At 49.4% G+C, this 19827-nt stretch overlaps 1 protein-coding gene across 1 annotated transcript in view; it reads left to right on the top strand.

Annotated features, from left to right (window-relative positions):
* Positions 1–19827, top strand: part of SSC5D (scavenger receptor cysteine rich family member with 5 domains) — an 81493-nt gene that overhangs the window by 27864 nt on the left and 33802 nt on the right. Inside the window, exons 5-6 of the mRNA XM_084612704.1 lie at positions 10026–10355; positions 14130–14459. Of these exons, the coding sequence (XP_084468830.1) occupies positions 10026–10355; positions 14130–14459 (660 nt within the window). The remainder of the gene's footprint in view (positions 1–10025; positions 10356–14129; positions 14460–19827) is intronic.

Genomic DNA, 19827 nt, shown 5'->3' with positions numbered 1-19827 from the left:
TGGGAGGGGGGGGCAAGGACACTTGGGCGAGTGCCTCCAGGCGGGAGGGGGGGCCAAGGACACCTGGGCCTAGTGCGAGGGGGCTTCATCGACAGTCGTGGTCTTCCATCCCCTCAAGTTATCTAGTGGCCATGCCCCAGTGTCCCCAACATGTGTGTCCCCACACAAATGCTCTAAGTGCATGTAGTCGGCGGAGTGTGTCCACAGTACCGTGGCAACCATCGACTTCCGGAGCAGTGCACTATGGGTAGCTATCCCGCAATCTCCGCCGCCCATTTGAATTCTGGGTAGAAATCCCAGTGCGTGATGGGGCTAAAACATTGTCGCGGGTGGTTCTGGGTACATATCGTCAGGCCCCCCTTCCCTCCCTCCCTCCCTCCGTGAAAGCAAGGGCAGACAATCGTTTTGTGCCTTTTTTCTTGAGTTACCTGTGCAGACGCCATACCACGGCAAGCATGGAGCCCGCTCAGCTAACCGTCACCGTATGTCTCCTGGGTGTCCCCTCAGCACCAGTGATGATCCCCGCATGGTGCTTGGGGCCTCTGCTTCAGGGAGCAATATGGAGGTTCCAGTAGGGAGCGCTCTTCTCTCAGTCTGGGCTGACCATAATTCCCCTGTGTGGTTCTATGGGCCTGTGCTGCAGGGAGCGGTGTGGGGGCTCAGTGCGGGACACAGAAACTCTCCCCTGGAAGTCAGTGCTGGCCCCAGTGCCCTAGTGCAGTGCTAGGGGGACTGTGCTGCAGGCAGAGGGTGTCAGAAGGGGGTGCTCTCCTTTTGCAGTTCTGCTGGCCCTAATGCTGGAAACAGGTAAAACCATAAGCAAAACACCTATCCCAGGGTACGTTGGGCAGTGTCTATTGCTTCAGGATCTTGAATCGAGCAAGCAAAAGTCCCTTTAATGTGCCCCTCCCTTCTCCCTCTGCCGCACCCCACTCACAGTGGTTGTCCTTGGTTAGTGAAGACCCAGAGTTCAGAGGTGCACCTGTGTGAGTTCAGCTCCCACCATGGGGGCAGGGAGGAGAGGGCCTGGTTGGCTCTGCTGTCTGGGTGCTTGCTCTGGTCACAGCTGCCCTGCCAGCCACTCACCACTCTGCTCGCCCTCACCTCCTGCTGCCCCCGGCCTCTCTACTGTGACCTCTGCAGGTCGCTCTCTTGAGGCTCCCCCCAACTCTCAGTGACTGTTGGCTCTTAGTGGGGAAACCTCAGTGCTGAAGCAGGCTGGGCAGAAACACTGTCTCACAGCAGGTGATTTCAGCTCTAGTGATCACTTAATCCCAAAAAGAAATTAATCCCAAAAGACTCCTAATGGAGCCTTAATTAGCTCTATCTTTCAAGAGTGGTGAGGGGCAGATTAAACCATGCCTAGACCTCTTACACACAACGCACACCTCATCTCCACCCCCTCTCACTTTTGGTAGGTGTCTGGTGTCTGATACCTGGTTAGTGGGTTTAGTTCAGTTTTGGGTGACCCCCTCAGTCAGGGCAGGCTAAGCCCAGTTCTGCTGCCCTTTACTCAGACAATCAGAACAACAACATTACACTACCCCTGCATTCAAGTACTACAGTGATTTGTAACCCAGCTCCAACCAACACAGCTCTGTCTGCTGGATACCAAAGCAGAGTGGGTGTGTTCATGTAAATACCGTCTGGTCCTGAAGCCCTTCCCCCTCCCCAGTTTATCACTAGCTGTCAGAGGAGAGCTCATTCCAACCTTGCTTACTTCTAGCTTGTTCAGTCATCTGACTGTGCATCCTCAAAGTCCATTCTTCTGACGTGGCTCTCCTCCACCACGACCACGTGTGACTGTCTGTATTGCTGCCCCACAGGCAGACGGAGAATATCGGGCTAAGCCTCATTTCTGCATTGTAGCAATTCCTCGGGTCAGTCCAGTCAGGGGCCCGTTAAGCCTAGTCCAGGATCTGTATCCCAGGTTGCAAATAGGCAGATACAAGTTAGGGCTTCTGAAAATCCATGAGCAAGCCAGTCTCTCTATTCCAGAGTTGCTACCCCTCTGTGAGTGCACAGTTGTCAACCCAGCTCTGCCATCATTCATCTGAGACAGGTCCTGGACCGGCAGCACTAGACCCCACTGCAGCAACAGCTGCCACAAAACGATGTTGCCAAGTCAGTCGTGGCAAGTCAGGAGGAATTGCAGGGGCAGGTGTTTGCTTCAGGAGGGGGCCGACTTGCTTGCAGGAAGTGTGCATTGCCTTTGCACTGGTCGGAACCATTGTCAGCCTGGTGACATGGCCAGTCCACAACATTTTGGCACCTGAGGCGGGGCGCTCAAATGATGCCCCCATACCTCCTCGCTTGGGCCAAAACTTTGAAAGGTCTCAATTCTGCCTTCCTCCTGTTCTACTCCTCTCATGGTACTGCTCTGCTACCTACCCCAATAAAGGGGAACTAACAACTTAGAATGCCTTGTTCAAAAATTTTAAGTAACACTTAACTTTCAAACGCCTGAACAGCAAATGTAATATTTCTTGTCTGCATAGTAAACACTGGCATTTTTATCTGTTTGAATAATGAAAGTGGTGCTTTCCATGCCTTCTTGGTTGCAAAGATTTGAACTGCTTCCTGCTGAAGGTCCACAGTCTGGGCCAGCTCATGCTCTATTGAGATGGTTGCAAGGCCGACCAGCCTCTCCTGTGTCATTGTGGAGTGTAGACGTGTTTTTATTAACTTCAGCTTCAACATCACGCATGCCATCATGTGTCAACACTGTCTCTAGTGCCTGCTTTGCTGGTGTAGGTCTTCTTGAGGTATAGTGAGGAGTTTTGGAATATCATACAACATCCCAAATATACTGCTGTGTTCCTTGAGCTGCCTGAAATGTTCTTCAACAGATTGTATTGCACAATCTAGCATCTGGTTCAAGAATTCAACTTTGAATTGTTGTTTGGGGTCTCTTGTGGGATTATCCCGTGCCTCGTAATCAAAATGTCTTCTTCTTTGGTGACTCTTGTATTCTTGAATGGGTGGGAAAATAGCTTCAGTGTTGTGGTGGAAAAATTAACCACGCATTCTGTTTGGATCAGAACCAAGCCTGAGGCTCCTTTATTGATTACAAGAGCAGGGGGGTAACAGCTCTAAGTAGCTGCCCCGCCGCATACAGAAAATACAGGAGCTTATATTGCTGAAAACCACAATTTGTTAAGCCCACTTTCTTTAACAGCATTTTCCTTATTTGGCATATAGTGCAAGTTTCAACAGTAGCTTTGCCTTATTTGGAGTTTAGCAAAAACAAGCTTTTCCTGTTATTGACAGGTGTTTTCTTTGCGGTTAATGGTTTTTTTCTAACTTCTGGCGGTTATGGTTACATTTCTTAAGCTGTGCTATTTGCAATCGCCCCTTAATGGAATTTTCCACACTCTTTTCTTATGCTTCATGTACACAGTTAGCTTGACCAAAGTTTTAGGCCTACTTGGGAAGTTTAGGCCTACTTGGGTCCACTGAATTTTTCCTCCACAGTGTGAAGTTCCTCTGCCAACTTCTGAGCACTCTTCAGAATGTTTTGAAATCCCGCATCTGACCGGTAAGACTGTAGCTATGACTTTGCTTTGTCCAGTTGTTCCACTGCTCCAGATATATCAAGGTCAGCACCTTGGAGTCTCTTGCTTACAACATTTATTTCGAACAGTATGTCATGTCACAACACTAAGCCACAGAGAAATTTGAAGTTATGTATGTTTCTGGTGATTCCATTTTCCTCTGCCACTGTTCTCCCACAAACAGTTCCTGTCATAGCATTATCCTCCATAATGGCAACTGTGGCATCATCTATCTTCCCAATTTGGTGTTTGGTAGGCTTTATCGCCTCAGCTCGATTTTCCCATCGTGTGGCACTTAGTGGTTTCAGTGTCAGAGAGGATGTTCCCAGAAGTTGCTTCAAAATTTGCCATCGATGAGTTGATGCAGAGAAAAATACAGAGATGCTTCGAATTACACTAAAAAATTCAGCAGCCTCACTAGAAGCTGATGCTGCATCACTGACCACCAAGTTCAATGAATGAGAACTGCATGGGACAAAAAAAGCTCAAGGGTCCGTGTCTGCACTCTTCTGTTGTTTCCGCTCATGTTGGCACCATTATTGTAGCCCTGACCTCTCATGTCAGCTATCGGAATTCCCGTCTCTTCCAGCTTTTTAAGAAGCACATTTGTCATACCAGCTCCTGTAGTATCATCAATGTCAATAAATTCTAGAAAATGCTCTGACAGTCACCATTGCAGGGACATTTTCACTAGGTTCTGTTGATGTTACAAAACACACCATTAAAGTTATTCGTTCTGTATGGATGATGTCAGGTGTGCAATCCAGAATAACAGAGTAATATCTTGCTGACTTCAGATCTGCCACAATCTTCTGTTTGACTTTTGTTGCCAGTAACTGTATGATCTCATTTTGAATTGTTTTTCCAAAGTAGTGGTGTGTGTACGTTTCTTGGGTGGTGACTCTTCTTAGATACTCCTGGAGTACAGCATCAAACTCAGGCATCAGCTCCACAATGTTAAGGAAGTTTCCATTGTCTGGCACATCCAGCGGATCTGAAGTGCCAAGCAGTGCTTGGTTTCGGGTAGCAAGCATTCTCACAATGGCAATGAGCCTTTTCCAAACATTTTGCCAGTAAAGAGACTCTGATGCAATCTTCTCTCGATGCTGATCATCTATGGTGGCCTTTAACCTTAGTCTCATCTCAAGCTCTTTCCACCTACGGAATGAATGCTCTCTGGTGATTTGCTGCCTTCTCATGGCATGCCAGATTTCTAGCCAGATTTTTCCAGTCCTTTGTTCCTGTAGAACCCAATGTGGCTGGAACATTAGACTAGAAGAGTTTGCAACAAAAAGAGTATGCAGCATTTTGGGTTTTTGAGTACATAAGCCCTGGCCTCTCCACTTTGTCACCATTGGGGATTTCACGCCAGTAATGTGTTGGATGGAAACTTCTATTTTCATTGTCTTTGGGGAACATGAAGTTTTTAGAATCATAGAATCATAGAATATCAGGGTTGGAAGGGACCCCAGAAGGTCATCTAGTCCAACCCCCTGCTCGAAGCAGGACCAATTCCCAGTTAAATCATCCCAGCCAGGGCTTTGTCAAGCCTGACCTTAAAAACCTCTAAGGAAGGAGATTCCACCACCTCCCTAGGTAACGCATTCCAGTGTTTCACCACCCTCTTAGTGAAAAAGTTTTTCCTAATATCCAATCTAAACCTCCCCCACTGCAACTTGAGACCATTGCTCCTCGTTCTGTCATCTGCTACCATTGAGAACAGTCTAGAGCCATCCTCTTTGGAACCCCCTTTCAGGTAGTTGAAAGCAGCTATCAAATCCCCCCTCATTCTTCTCTTCTGCAGGCTAAACAATCCCAGCTCCCTCAGCCTCTCCTCATAACTCATGTGTTCCAGTCCCCTAATCATTTTTGTTGCCCTTCGCTGGACTCTCTCCAATTTATCCACATCCTTCTTGAAGTGTGGGGCCCAAAACTGGACACAGTACTCCAGATGAGGCCTCACCAATGTCGAATAGAGGGGAACGATCACGTCCCTCGATCTGCTCGCTATGCCCCTACTTATACATCCCAAAATGCCATTGGCCTTCTTGGCAACAAGGGCACACTGCTGACTCATATCCAGCTTCTCGTCCACTGTCACCCCTAGGTCCTTTTCCGCAGAACTGCTGCCTAGCCATTCGGTCCCTAGTCTGTAGCTGTGCATTGGGTTCTTCCGTCCCAAGTGCAGGACCCTGCACTTATTCTTATTGAACCTCATCAGATTTCTTTTGGCCCAATCCTCCAATTTGTCTAGGTCTTTCTGTATCCTATCCCTCCCCTCCAGCGTATCTACCACTCCTCCCAGTTTAGTATCATCCGCAAATTTGCTGAGAGTGCAATCCACACCGTCCTCCAGATCATTTACGAAGATATTGAACAAAACTGGCCCCAGGACCGACCCTTGGGTACTCCACTTGACACCGGCTGCCAACTAGACATGGAGCCATTGATCACTACCCGTTGAGGCCGACAATCTAGCCAGCTTTCTACCCACCTTGTAGTGCATTCATCCAGCCCATACTTCCTTAACTTGCTGACAAGAATACTGTGGGAGACCGTGTCAAAAGCTTTGCTAAAGTCAAGAAACAATACATCCACTGCTTTCCCTTCATCCACAGAACCAGTAATCTCATCATAAAAGGCGATTAGATTAGTCAGGCATGACCTTCCCTTGGTGAATCCATGCTGGCTGTTCCTGATCACTTTCCTCTCATGCAAGTGCTTCAGGATTGATTCTTTGAGGACCTGCTCCATGATTTCACTTGCTCCATGATTTCACTTGATTTCACTGCTTTCACTTGCTGTGGCCCATGCAGTACAAGGAAGTCCCTCAGGCTACTGCTCAAGTGGGTCCACAGTCCTGGATCATCTAGACTTCGATGCTGATGTCAGGCTAAGGCAACCACTAATGACACGAGTGACTGTGTTCAGCTCCCAATCACCAAGATGCTTATGCCAGTGTCTGCCCTGCAACACTGCACAGTATTCCACTGGAGCGAATACCAGCCCCAGGAATGAGGGTGTAAATCTTCTCCCCAGGAGGTTCACACCAGCTTCTACATGAAGGCAGTGGGGGGGGAAGGGGGATGATCTTTTTCATTAAGTGCTCTAGTGGAAGCAGTAGGTCAGACTGCAGTCCAGTCTGCCTAACTAGGTGAGAGCTCGCCAGAATGGGAGTGGAAAAAGCCTGGTCAGTGGTGGGGAGCCCTTGACAGGACCTCACTTTGTGCAGAGACTGGTCAGACCCATCAGCAGGAGGGGCTATATTCCCCATTGACATGAATGATCAGATGTAGAGGAACGTCCCTGAGTGTTTATTCCCTTGGGGTGTTTGCAGACTCTGGCATTTTAGAAGTGGCTTAGCTCCGACTGGTGAATGGTTCGAGTCGCTGCGCTGGGAGAGTGGAGGTGTTTCATAACAAGAAGTGGGGAACCGTGTGTGATGGCGGCTGGGACTTACAGGATGCTGGAATCGTGTGCAGGCAGTTGGGCTGTGGGACGGCGCTGTCAGCCCCCGCTGGGGCTCACTTTGGGCAGGGATCTGATCATATCTGGCTGGATAATGTCACCTGCACAGGGACAGAAGTTGCCCTATCTGATTGCAGGGCTCGGTCTTGGGGAGACAGTAACTGTACCCACGGAGAAGATGCTGGTGTCGAGTGCTCTGGTAACTTGCATCCATGACGTCACTGTGGGTGGTGCAGGTTGGGAAGTTTTCAGCACAGATCCAGCTCTCCTATCTGAGTCAGCGCTGACCCCAGTGCCCCAGCATGGTGCTGAGGGCCTGTACTGCAGCGAGCAGGATGGGGTCTCAGTAGGGGGCTCTCTGCCCTTTCCCTCTGTGCTGGCCCCAGTGCCCCAGCACAGCACTTAGGGCCTGTGCTGCAGGGAACAGTACGTGTGCCTCTGTGAAAGACTCTCCCCATCGCTGATCACTGTGATCCCCCTGCCCCACTCCAGCACAATGAGGTGCTGGGTAACCGTAGATCCCATTTGTGGGATTTGGGGTCGAATGGAGCCTGCAGCCGCTCAGGGGTCCCTTTATGTGGGTATCCTACCCCTGCCATCCCCGGTGATTTGCAGCTCAGCTAATTAACCCTGAACCTGTAATATCCCCCACTGCTGTGACTGGAGATAGGGTTCTTCTTCACTTCCTCTCCTACACAGCCCATCAGTTTCTGTGCCCTGTCTCTCAGCTACTCTGTTCCACCCCAGAAGTGGCTGCATGGCAGTGGTGGGGAGTAGGTCTGTCAAGTGACTAAAAAAATGAATCGTGATTAATCGCTCAATTAATTGTGCTTTTACACAACAATAGAATACCATTTATTTCAATTTTGGGGGAATGTTTTCTCCATCTTCTAATATATTGAATTCAATTACACTACAGAATACAAAGTGTACAGTGCTCACTTTATATTTATTTTTGAGTACAAATATTTGCACTGTGAAAAAGAAACAAAAGAAATAGTATTTTCAATTCACGTTATACAAGTACTGTAGTGCAATCTCTTTATCAGGAAAGTTGAACTTACAAACGTAGAATTATGTACAAAAAATAACTGCACTCAAAAATAAAACAATGTAAAACTTTAGATTCTACAAGTCCACTCAGTCCTACGTCTTGTTCAGCCAATCACTCAGACAGAGAAGTTTGTTCACATTTGCAGGAGATATTACTGCCTGCTTCTTGTTTACAATGTTATCTGAAAGTGAGAACAGGCGTTCGCATGGCACTGTAGTAGCTGGGGTCACAAAGTATTTATGCATCAGATGCGCTAAAGATTCATATGTCCCATGCTTCAGCCATCATTCCAGAGGATGTGTATCCATGCTTATGATGGGTTCTGCTCGATAATGATCCAAAACAGTGTGGACCAACACATGTTCATTTTCATCATCTGAGTCAGATGCCACCATCAGAAGGTTGAATTTCTTCCTTGGTTGTTCAGGTTCTGTAGTTTCCGCATTGGAGTGTTGCTCTTTCAAGACTTCTGAAAGCATACTCCACACTTGGTCCCGCTCAGATTTTGGAAGGCACTTCAGATTCTTAAACCTTGGGTCGAGTGCTGTATCTAGCTTTAGAAATCTCACCTTGGTTCCTTCTTTGTATTTTGTCACATCTGCAGTGAAAGTTCTGAAAACAAACAACATGTACTGTCATTGTGCAAGACTGGTTTAATATTAAATATATGGCAGAATGCAGGTAAAACACAGAGCAGGAGATATACAATTCTCCCCCAAGGATTTCAGTCAGAAATTAAATTAACACATTATTTATTTAACGATCGTCATCACCATGGATGCATGTCGTCTGGAATGGTGGCCGAAGCAAGAAGGGGCATATGAATGGTTAGCATATTTGGCACATAAATAACTTCCAATGCCAGCTACAAAAGTGCCATGTGAATGCCTCTTCTCACTTTCTGGTGACACTGTAAATAAGAAGCAGGCAGCATTATCTCCCGTAAATGTAAATAAACTTGTTTGTCTTAGCAATTGGCTGAACAAGAAGTTGGAGTGAGTGGGACATGTAGGCTCTAAGTTTTAATTGTTAAGTGCAGTTATACAACAACAAAAAAATCTACATTGTACTTTGCACTTACACGAGAAAGAGATTGCCCTACAGTACTTTTATGAGGTGAATTGAACAATACTATTTCTTTTGTTTATCATGTTTACAGTGCAAATATTTGTAATTCAAAAGCACTCTACACTTTGTATTCTGTGTTGTAATTGAAATCAATATGTTTGAAAACGAAGAAAAACATCCAAAAGTATTTAATAAATTTCAAGTGGTATTCTATTGTTTAACAGTGTGATTAAAACCGCGATTAATTTTTAAAATTGTGATTAACATTTTAGTGTTGATTGCGTGAGTTAACTGCGATTAATTGACAGCCCTGTTTTAAAATAAAATGTTTCAGGTATTCCACATGTGGATTCATTTTCCACTAGCCTCCTAGAATGTTCTGGACCTTTGTAGAATCTCTTGAAACCTTCCAGACTTTCTGAGAATGACATTTTCCTCGAACCTCCTCTAGCTTTTCTGTTTCTGGTGTTGACGCTCGCTTACCTCCTCACTGCTGGAGAAACACAGGCCCACGTATGGAAGGGGCGAATTAACATGTTCAGTATAAGGCAAGCAGCAACTTGTGGGTGGGGTTGGGGGGCATGTGACCCCGCACCCAGGCTGATCAGCTGCTCTGAGACAGAGTTAACTGTGAGTTAACTTGCATCCGATGAAGTGAGCTGTAGCTCACAAAAGCTTATGTTCAGATAAATTGGTTAGTCTCTAAGGTGCCACAAGTACTCCTTTTCTTTTTGTGATTAATTGATAGCCTTAGTGGGGAGTGAACGCAGTTGCAGAGGTTATTCAGACCAGTCAGTGGGAGGGGCTATGTCCCCCAGCATCACTAGTGGTCAGATGCACAGGAACCTCCCTGAATGTTTATTCCTTTGGGGTGTTTGCAGACTCAGGCATTTCAGAAGTGGCTCAGCTCCGACTGGTGAACAGCTCCAGTCACTGCGCTGGGAGAGTCGAGGTGCTTCACAACCAGCAGTGGGGAACCGTGTGTGATGACAGCTGGGACATAACTGATGCTGGAGTCGTGTGCAGGCAGCTGGGCTGTGGGACGGCGTTATCAGCCCCAGGAAGAGCTCGATTTGGGCGAGGATCAGACCGTGTCTGGCTGGATGATGTTCACTGCACAGGGACAGAAGCTGCCCTCTCTGATTGCAGGTCTCGGCCTTGGGGAGACAATAACTGTAACCATGGAGAAGATGCCGGTGTTGTGTGCTCAGGTAAACTTCTTTCACCACTGTTGCAGGGAGCAGAGTGGGAAGCTCATTATGGGGCATTGTCCTCTCACAGCCAGTGCTGACCCCAGCATCGTGCTTTGGTGCCTGAGCGTCAGGGAGTAATATGGCAGTTCCAGTAGGGGGCGCTCGCCTTTCACAGTCTGTACTGAGCCTAATTCCCTTGTGTGTTCTATGGGCTTGTGCTGTAGGGAGTGTGGGGGGGACTCAGTAGGGGGCACTCTTCCTTTGAAGGCAGTGCTGGCCCCAGTTCCCCAGTGCGGTGCCAAGGGCCCCTGGCATGAGGAAGCCTTGTCTGTGCCCACTGGGGGGAAGCTCCTCGACTCCCTTGGACTCAGGCCATACAAGTCGTGCCCTCTAGGCCTTGTGGGGTGGCCTCTCTCCAGGTTGATGATAGGCAAACTCCAGCCCCCAGCCCTCCAAGTGTCCCCCTGCGGCACCCAGCCCCTGTCCCACTGGGCATTCACAGCAGTCACAGATCCACTGCTCCGAAAGGAACAGGGCCCCCAGCTGACCAGCTCCAACTCCCATCTCTGCCCCGATCAAAACACAGCTCTAGATCCCTTCATAGGCACACCAAGGACAAGTGATTTCACAGAGTGTAGAGATTCGAGGAGTAGCAAAGAGAAGGGTTGGAAAGAAATGGTTCCATGGCCAATAAAATCATACCACGCTGACTAGACCCTAGACTTATTGAACGAGATACTTTTCTGTCTGGTAGAGCAACACTCACCCCACAGTTCTTCCAGGGTTTTACTCCAGGCTTGGCTGTGATCTCCTGTTCCTGAGACAAATGCTGTCAGCCACCTCCTGGGTGAAAGGGAGCTCTTGTCCCCTCTCCTCTTTCTTCGTAGGTATATGACACTGATAGACCCCGGTCATCAGCAGGCGGGATCAAACCTGGGACCTCTGGAGCTTAGTGCATGAGTCTCTGCCGCATAAGCTGTAGAGGAGACTCATTTTATCTCTCTGTGTGGTCTCGGTGAAACTAGATGGGACAGAACACAGCACCCACGGGGTGTGGGGGTTACAGATATAGACCATTGTCTTCTCAGAGGAGGTCTCTCTTCCGAGACTTGTTCTGAGGGTCCTTTGTTTTTGCATATTCTCAGGTCCCCACAGGGCCCAGACAGTGAATATAGCCTGTCTCCACGGCTGTGCTCTGTACTATGTGCTGATTGGCTCCGCCGAAGGGATTGCCATGGCACAGGTGACAAGCTTTACTGCAACACTTCTGCAACCTCATATTTTACATTTTACATCTCTCTTCAACTGTGTCCCATACAAAGATCTTGCCCCTATTAGGGAGACCAGCGGGCTGCTGGCTCTTGGTAGAGACCTCACATACCACCTTTGGTGAGCTATTGTGCACACAGTATATCTCACCCAGGGGATCCCCATATAACTCTAGGCATCCCTGTGTCCTCTTCCAGTTGGCATCTAGTTATACCTGGGCCAGACCCTGCTGCGACACTTTGGGGACCTGGGTAACTGCAGCTTCTACTGTTTGGATTTGGTGTTGACAGAGCCTGCAGCCGCTCACTCAAACTAAAAATCCAGGGCCAGTTTCTCAAGAGTCCAGTTCCTAATCACTGTGTTCTGGTGGATTTGCATTTCAGGAATTTGGCCCTAAACTTGTAACTTCCCCAAAGGCTGGACACAGGACACGCAATTCTTTGTTACTTTCTGTCTTGCACAGCCGACATATTTCCCTGTCCTCTTTCTCAACTGCCGTGTCCTACCCCAGGCTGCATATCAGTGGGGGGTCTTCTTCTTTTGTGTATGTCACAAGTTGATATCTAAGTAACCCTTCCCCCAGTGGTGTCAGAAGTGACCAGGGATGGGTTTAATATCTCGGAGTTCCTTCTCAGCAATATAACACAGATCCGGCTTGAGCATCCACCCAGTAACCAGGGGCAATTACACACCACCCCGTGGGTGCTTCTATGAGGCAAAGCTTTCCCTCTTGCAAGCACAGAGTGTCAGTGCAGAAAAAAACTTTTTAATGAAAGGAGGGAAATCCCCTCGCATTAACTTGAGAAAACGCCGGAAGAGCAAAACAGTTATCCCAGAGTATGTTGGGCAGTGTCTTTTGCCTTAGGATCTTGAGTCCAGCAACCAAACGTTCCTTTAACGTGTCCCTCCCTTCTCCCTCCAGTGACCCCTCTCACAGTGGTTGTCCTTGGTTAGTGAAGACCCAGAGTTCAGAGGTGCACCTGTGTGAGTTCAGCTCCCACCATGGGGGCGGGGAGGAGAGCGCCTGGTTCGCTCTCCTGTCTGGGTGCTTGCTCTGGTGGCAGCTGCCCTGCCAGCCACTCATCACTCTGCTCGCCCTCACCTCCTGCTGCCCCCGGCCTCTCTACTGTGACCTCTGCAGGTTGCTCTCTTGAGGCTCCCCCCAGCTCTTAGTGGAGAGACCTCAGTGCTGAAGCAGGCTGGGCAGAAACACAGTGTCACAGCAGATGATTTCTGCTCTAGTGATCACTTAATCCCAAAAGATTCCTAATGGAGCCTTAATTAGCTTTACCTTTGAAGAGTGGTGAGGGCATAGGCGCCAACTTTCCCTGGTGCTGGTGGGTGCTCGTGCCCACCCGGTCCTGCCCTGACTCCACCCCTTCCCTGCCCCCATTCCAACCCCTTCCCCAAAGTCATTGTCCCAACTCCGCCCCCCCACCCCTATTGGACCTCTTCCCCAAATCCCCTCCCTGGCCCCGCCTCTTTCCCGAGCACGCCACGTTCCCCCTCCCCCCCCCAGCTGCATGAAACAGGTGTTTCGTGGCGCAAGTGCTGGAAGCTAGGGGGAAAAGCGGGCACGCGGCGTGCTCAGGGGAGGAGGCGGACATGGAGCGGAGGCAGAAGGGAGCTGGGTGGGGGGGTGGGGAGCTGCCGGTGGGTGCAGAGCACCCACCAATTTTTCCCCATGGGTACTTCAGCCCCAGAGCACCCACGGAGTCTGGGCCTATGGGTGAGGGGCAGATTAAATCATATCTATACCTCTTACACACCCCACACCCCTCAGCAGGAACACCCATCTCCATCCCGTCTCACTCTTGATAGGTGTCTGGTGTCTGAGCCCCCTGGTTAGTAAGTTCAGTTCAGTTTGTGGGTGACCAACACAGCTCTTTCTGCTGGATACTATGCAGAGTGAGTGTCTTCATATAAATACCGTCTGGTCCTGAATCCTTTCCCCCTCCTCTGCTCATCACTAGCTGTCAGGGGAAGAGGTCATTCAGATCTTGCTTCCATCTAGCTTGTTCAGCCATCTGACTGTACATCCTCAAAGTCCCGTCTTCTAACAGGTCTCTCCTCCATCACGTGTGTGACCATCTGTACTGGTGCCCTACAAGCACACTGAGAAGAACGGGCTAAGCCAAATCTCTGCATTGCAGCAATTCCTCTGGCCAGTCCAGTCTGGGGCCTGTTAAGTCTAGTCCAGGATCTGCATCCCAGGTTCCAAATAGGCAGATACAAGTTAGGGCTTAGAAAAACATGCAAAATATTTAATACATTTCATTTGGTATTCTATTGTTTAACAGTGCGATTAAAACTACGATTAATAGTGATTAGTTTTTTAAATCACAATTAATTTTTTTGAGTTAATCGCATGAGTTAACTGCGATTGACAGGGAGTGAACCCCTAACAGGCTGTTGCAGAGGCTGTTCAGACCTGTCAGTGGGAGGCTCTATGTTCCCCAGCATCACTACTGATCAGATGCACAGGAACCTCCCTGACTGTTTATTCCCTTGGGGTGTTTGCAGACTCTGGCATCTCAGAAGTGGCTCAGCTCCGACTGGTGAACGGTCTGAATAGATGCTCTGGGAGAGTTGAGGTGCTTCACAACCAGCAGTGGGGAACCGTGTGTGATGACAGCTGGGATTTAACTGAGGCCAGAGTCGTGTGCAGGCAGCTGGGCTGTGGGACGGCATTATCAGCCCCAGGAGGGGCTCGATTTGGGCGAGGATCAGACCGTATCTGGCTGGATGACGTTCACTGCACAGGGACAGAAGCTTCCCTCACCGAATGCAGGGCTCGGCCTTGGGGAGACAATAACTGTAACCACGGAGAAGATGCCGGTATTGTGTGCTCAGGTAACCTTCATCTACCACCCTGCATGTTGTAAGGAGCAGGGTGGGAAGCTCATTACAGGGCATTGTCCTCTCACAGCCAAAGCTGACCCCAGCATGATGCTTTGGGGCCTGTTCTTTAGGGAGCAATATGGCAGTTCCAGTACGGAGTGTTCTCTCAGTCTGTGCTGACCCTAATTCCCCGTGCGTTTCTATGGGCCTGTGCTTCAGGGAGCGGTGTGGGGGCTCAGTAGGGGACGCTCACGATCTCTTCTGGAAGTCAGCGCTGGCCCCAGTGCCCTAGTGCAGTGCTAGGGGGCCTGTGCTGTTGGTAGGGGGATGTCAGTAGGGGGTGCTCTCCATTTGTAGTTGTGCTGGCCCTAATGCCCCAGTGCAGTTCCATGGGCCCCTAGCATGAGGAAGCCTTGTCTGTGCCCACTGAGGGGCAGCTCCCCAACTCCCTCAGCCACACGCCACACAAGCTGTGCCCTCTAGGCCTTTTGTGGGGGAGTGACCTCCTTCCAGGTTGGTAATAAGCACACTTCACCCCTCGGTCCTCCGAGCGTCCCCCTGCAGCACCTAGTCCCTGTCCCACAGGGCACTCACAGCAGTCACAGATCTGCTGCTCCCAAAGGAACAGGGCCCCAAGGTGACCAGCTCCACCTCCCATCTCTGCCCCAATCAACACACAGCTCTAGATCCCTTCAGAGTGACACCAAGGACAAGTGATTTCACAGAGAGTAGAGATTCGAGGGGTAGCAAGGAGAAGGGTTGGAAAGAAATTGTTCCATGGGAAATAAAATCAAACTACGTTGACTAGAGCCTAGACCAGGGGTCTCAAACACATGGCCCGTGGGCCGTATGCATCCTGTGGAATTATTTCCTGCGGCTGCCAAGCTCCCCTCACCCGCTGCCCCAGCACACTGTGTCCCAGCTCCTGTGCCTACCTCCAGGTGCTTCTCGCCACCAAACAGCTGTTTGGTGGCACTTAGCGCTTTCCAAGAGGGATGGCGGAGGAGCGGGGAGCTGCGTGCTCAGGGGAGGAGGCGAGGAAGCGGCAGGGCAGGGGCGGGGATTTGGGGAAGGGGTTGGAGTAGGGGCAGGGATGGGAAGGAGTTGGGGTTGGGACTTTGGGGAAGGGGTTGGAATGGGGGTGGGGAAGGGGTAGGAAGAGGCAGGGCAGGGGCGGGGCCTCATGGAAGGGGTGAAATGGGGGTGGGGCCGGGGGCAGCAGGTGGGAGGCTTTTGTACCTTTATATGGGTATGTCTACACTACGGAATTAGGTCAAATTTATAGAAGTCAGTTTTGTAGAAAATGTTTTTATATAGTTGATTGTGTGTGTCCCCACACAAATGCTCTAAGTGCATGTAGTCGGCGGAGTGCATCCACACTACCAAGGCAACCATCAACTTCCAGAGCGTTGCACTATGGGTAGCTATCCTGCAATCTCCGCCGCCCATTTGAATTCTGGGTAGAAATCCCAGTGCCTGATGGGGCTAAAACATTGTCGCGGGTGGTTCTGGGTACATATTGTCAGGCCCCCCTTCTCTCCCTGCCTCTGTGAAAGCAAGGGCAGACAATCATTTTGTGCCTTTTTTCTTGAGTTACCTGTGCAGATGCCATACCATGGCAAGCACGGAGCCCGCTCAGCTAACCGTCACTGTATGTCTCCTGGGTGTTGGCAAACGTGGTACTGCATTGCTATACAGCAACAGTTTATTGCTTTTGGCAGCAGACACTGCAGTATGACTGGTAGCCATTGTTGACGTAGTCCAGGGTGCTCTTTTAACCGACCTCAATGAGGTAAGGGGCGCCTGGACAAACATGGGTGTGATTCAGCCAAGTCATTTCCCTTTTAAGTTTCTTTTAATCTGCAGCCAGCAGAAGATGATGGCGAGCAGTCAGACTGCACCGTCTTCTGCCAAGCACCCAGGAGATGACGATGGCTAGTGGTCGTACTGCACAGTCTGCTGCCAGCAAAATGTATAAAGATAGATGAAGTGGATCAAAACAAGAAATAGACCAGATTTGTTTTGTATTCATTTTCTCCTCCCTTCCTCCGTGAAATCAAGGGCCTGCTAAACCCAGTTTTGAGTTCTTTCCTTGAGGTTTTGAGTTCTATCCTTGAGGGGACCATTCTGTTTCTCGCAAAGCCACCCCCTTTGTTGATTTTAATTCCCTGTAAGACAACCCTGTAAGCCATGTCGTCAGTCGCCCCTCCCTCCGTCAGAGCAACGGCAGACAATTGTTCCGTGTCTTTTTTCTGCGTAGACGCCATACCATGGCAAGCATGGAGTCCGCTCAGATCACTTTGGCAATTAAGAGCACATTAAACACCACATGCATTATCCAGCAGTATATGCAGCACCAGAACTTGGCAAAGCAAAACTGGGAGAGTAGACGATGTCAGCGCGGTGATGAGAGTGATGAGGATATGGACACAGACTTCTCTCAAAGCACGGGCCCTGCCAATGTGGGCATCATGGTGCTAATGGGGCAGGTTCATGCGGTGGAACGCCGATTCTTGGCTCGGGAAGCAAGCAGAAACTGGTGGGACTGCACAGTGTTGCAGGTCTGGGACGATTCCCAGTGGCTGCAAAACTTTCGCATGCGTAAGGGCACTTTCATGGAACTCTGTGACTTGCTTTCCCCTGCCCTGAGGCGCAAGAATACCAAGATGAGAGCAGCCCTCACAGTTAGAGAAGCAAGTGGCAATAGCCCTGTGGAAGCTTGCAACGCCAGACAGCTACCGGTCAGTCAGGAATCAATTTGGAGTGGGCAAATCTACTGTGGTGGCTGCTGTGATGCAAGTAGCCAACGCAATCAAAAATCTGCTGATATCAAGGGTAGTGACCCTGGGAAATGTGCAGGTCATAGTGGATGGCTTTGCTGCAATGGGATTCCCTAACTGTGGTGGGGCCATAGACGGAACCCATATCCCTATCTTGGCACCAGAGCACCAAACCGGCAAGTACATAAACTGCAATGAGTACTTTTCAATAGTGCTGCAAGCACTGGTGGATCACAAGGGATGTTTCACCAACATCAGCGTGGGATGGCTAGGAAAGGTACATGACGCTCGCATCTTCAGGAACTCTTGTCTGTTTCAAAAGCTGCAGGAAGGGACTTTCTTCCCAGACCAGAAAATAACCATTGGGGATGTTGAAATGCCTATATGTATCCTTGGGGACCCAGCCTACCCCTTAATGCCATGGCTCATGAAGCCATACTCAGGCAGCCTGGACAGTATCATAGAATCATAGAATATCAGGGTTGGAAGGGACCCCAGAAGGTCATCTAGTCCAACCCCCTGCTCGAAGCAGGACCAATTCCCAGTTAAATCATCCCAGCCAGGGCTTTGTCAAGCCTGACCTTAAAAACCTCTAAGGAAGGAGATTCTACCACCTCCCTAGGTAACGCATTCCAGTGTTTCACCACCCTCATAGTGAAAAAGTTTTTCCTAATATCCAATCTAAACCTCCCCCACTGCAACTTGAGACCATTACTCCTCGTTCTGTCATCTGCTACCATTGAGAACAGTCTAGAGCCATCCTCTTTGGAACCCCCTTTCAGGTAGTTGAAAGCAGCTATCAAATCCCCCCTCATTCTTCTCTTCTGCAGACTAAACAATCCCAGCTCCCTCAGCCTCTCCTCATAAGTCATGTGTTCCAGACCCCTAATCATTTTTGTTGCCCTTCGCTGGACTCTCTCCAATTTATCCACATCCTTCTTGTAGTGTGGGGCCCAAAACTGGACACAGTACTCCAGATGAGGCCTCACCAATGTCGAATAGAGGGGAACGATCACGTCCCTCGATCTGCTCGCTATGCCCCTACTTATACATCCCAAAATGCCATTGGCCTTCTTGGCAACAAGGGCACACTGCTGACTCATATCCAGCTTCTCATCCACTGTCACCCCTAGGTCCTTTTCCGCAGAACTGCTGCCTAGCCATTCAGCCCCTAGTCTGTAGCGGTGCATTGGATTCTTCCGTCCTAAGTGCAGGACCCTACACTTATCCTTATTGAACCTCATCAGATTTCTTTTGGCCCAATCCTCCAATTTGTCTAGGTCCTTCTGTATCCTATCCCTCCCCTCCAGTGTATCTACCACTCCTCCCAGTTTAGTATCATCCGCAAATTTGCTGAGAGTGCAATCTACACCATCCTCCAGATCATTTATGAAGATATTGAACAAAACCGGCCCCAGGACCGACTCCTGGGGCACTCCACTTGACACCGGCTGCCAACTAGACATGGAGCCATTGATCACTACCCGTTGAGGCCAACAATCTAGCCAGCTTTCTACCCACCTTATAGTGCATTCATCCAGCCCATACTTCCTTAACTTGCTGACAAGAATACTGTGGGAGACCGTGTCAAAAGCTTTGCTAAAGTCAAGAAACAATACATCCACTGCTTTCCCTTCATCCACAGAACCAGTAATCTCATCATAAAAGGCGATTAGATTAGTCAGGCATGACCTTCCCTTGGTGAATCCATGCTGGCTGTTCCTGATCACTTTCCTCTTATGCAAGTGCTTCAGGATTGATTCTTTGAGCACCTGCTCCATGATTTTTCCAGGGACTGAGGTGAGGCTGACTGGCCTGTAGTTCCCAGGATCCTCCTTCTTCCCTTTTTTAAAGATTGGCACTACATTAGCCTTTTTCCAGTCATCCGGGACTTCCCCGGTTCACCACGAGTTTTCAAAGATAATGGCCAATGGCTCTGCAATCACAGCCGCCAATTCCTTCAGCACTCTCGGATGCAACTCGTCCGGCCCCATGGACTTGTGCACGTCCAGCTTTTCTAAATAGTCCCTAACCACCTCTATCTCTTCCCCATTTTGTGATGCCCAGCGCAGCAGTCTGTGAGCTGACCTTGTTAGTGAAGACAGAGGCAAAAAAAGCATTGAGTACATTAGCTTTTTCCACATCCTCTGTCACTAGGTTGCCTCCCTCATTCAGTAAGGGGCCCACACTTTCCTTGGCTTTCTTCTTGTTGCCAACATACCTAAAGAAACCCTTCTTGTTACTCTTGACATCTCTTGCTAGCTGCAGCTCCAGGTGCGATTTGGCCCTCCTGATATCATTCCTACATGCCCGAGCAATATTTTTATACTCTTCCCTAGTCATATGTCCAACCTTCCACTTCTTGTGAGCTTCTTTTTTATGTTTAAGATCCACTAGGATTTCACCATTAAGCCAAGCTGGTCGCCTGCCATATTTACTATTCTTTCGACTCATCGGGATGGTTTGTCCCTGTAACCTCAACAGGGATTCCTTGAAATACAGCCAGCTCTCCTGGACTTCTTTCCCCTTCATGTTAGTCCCCCAGGGGATCCTGGCCATCCATTCCCTGAGGGAGTCGAAGTCTGCTTTCCTGAAGTCCA

Source organism: Lepidochelys olivacea, assembly GCF_965140295.1.
Source record: "Lepidochelys olivacea isolate rLepOli2 genome assembly, chromosome: 23".
Taxonomy (NCBI): Eukaryota; Metazoa; Chordata; order Testudines; family Cheloniidae; genus Lepidochelys; species Lepidochelys olivacea.
Note: the sequence above shows the minus strand (reverse complement) of the source record. Positions and strands in the feature narration are given on the sequence as shown.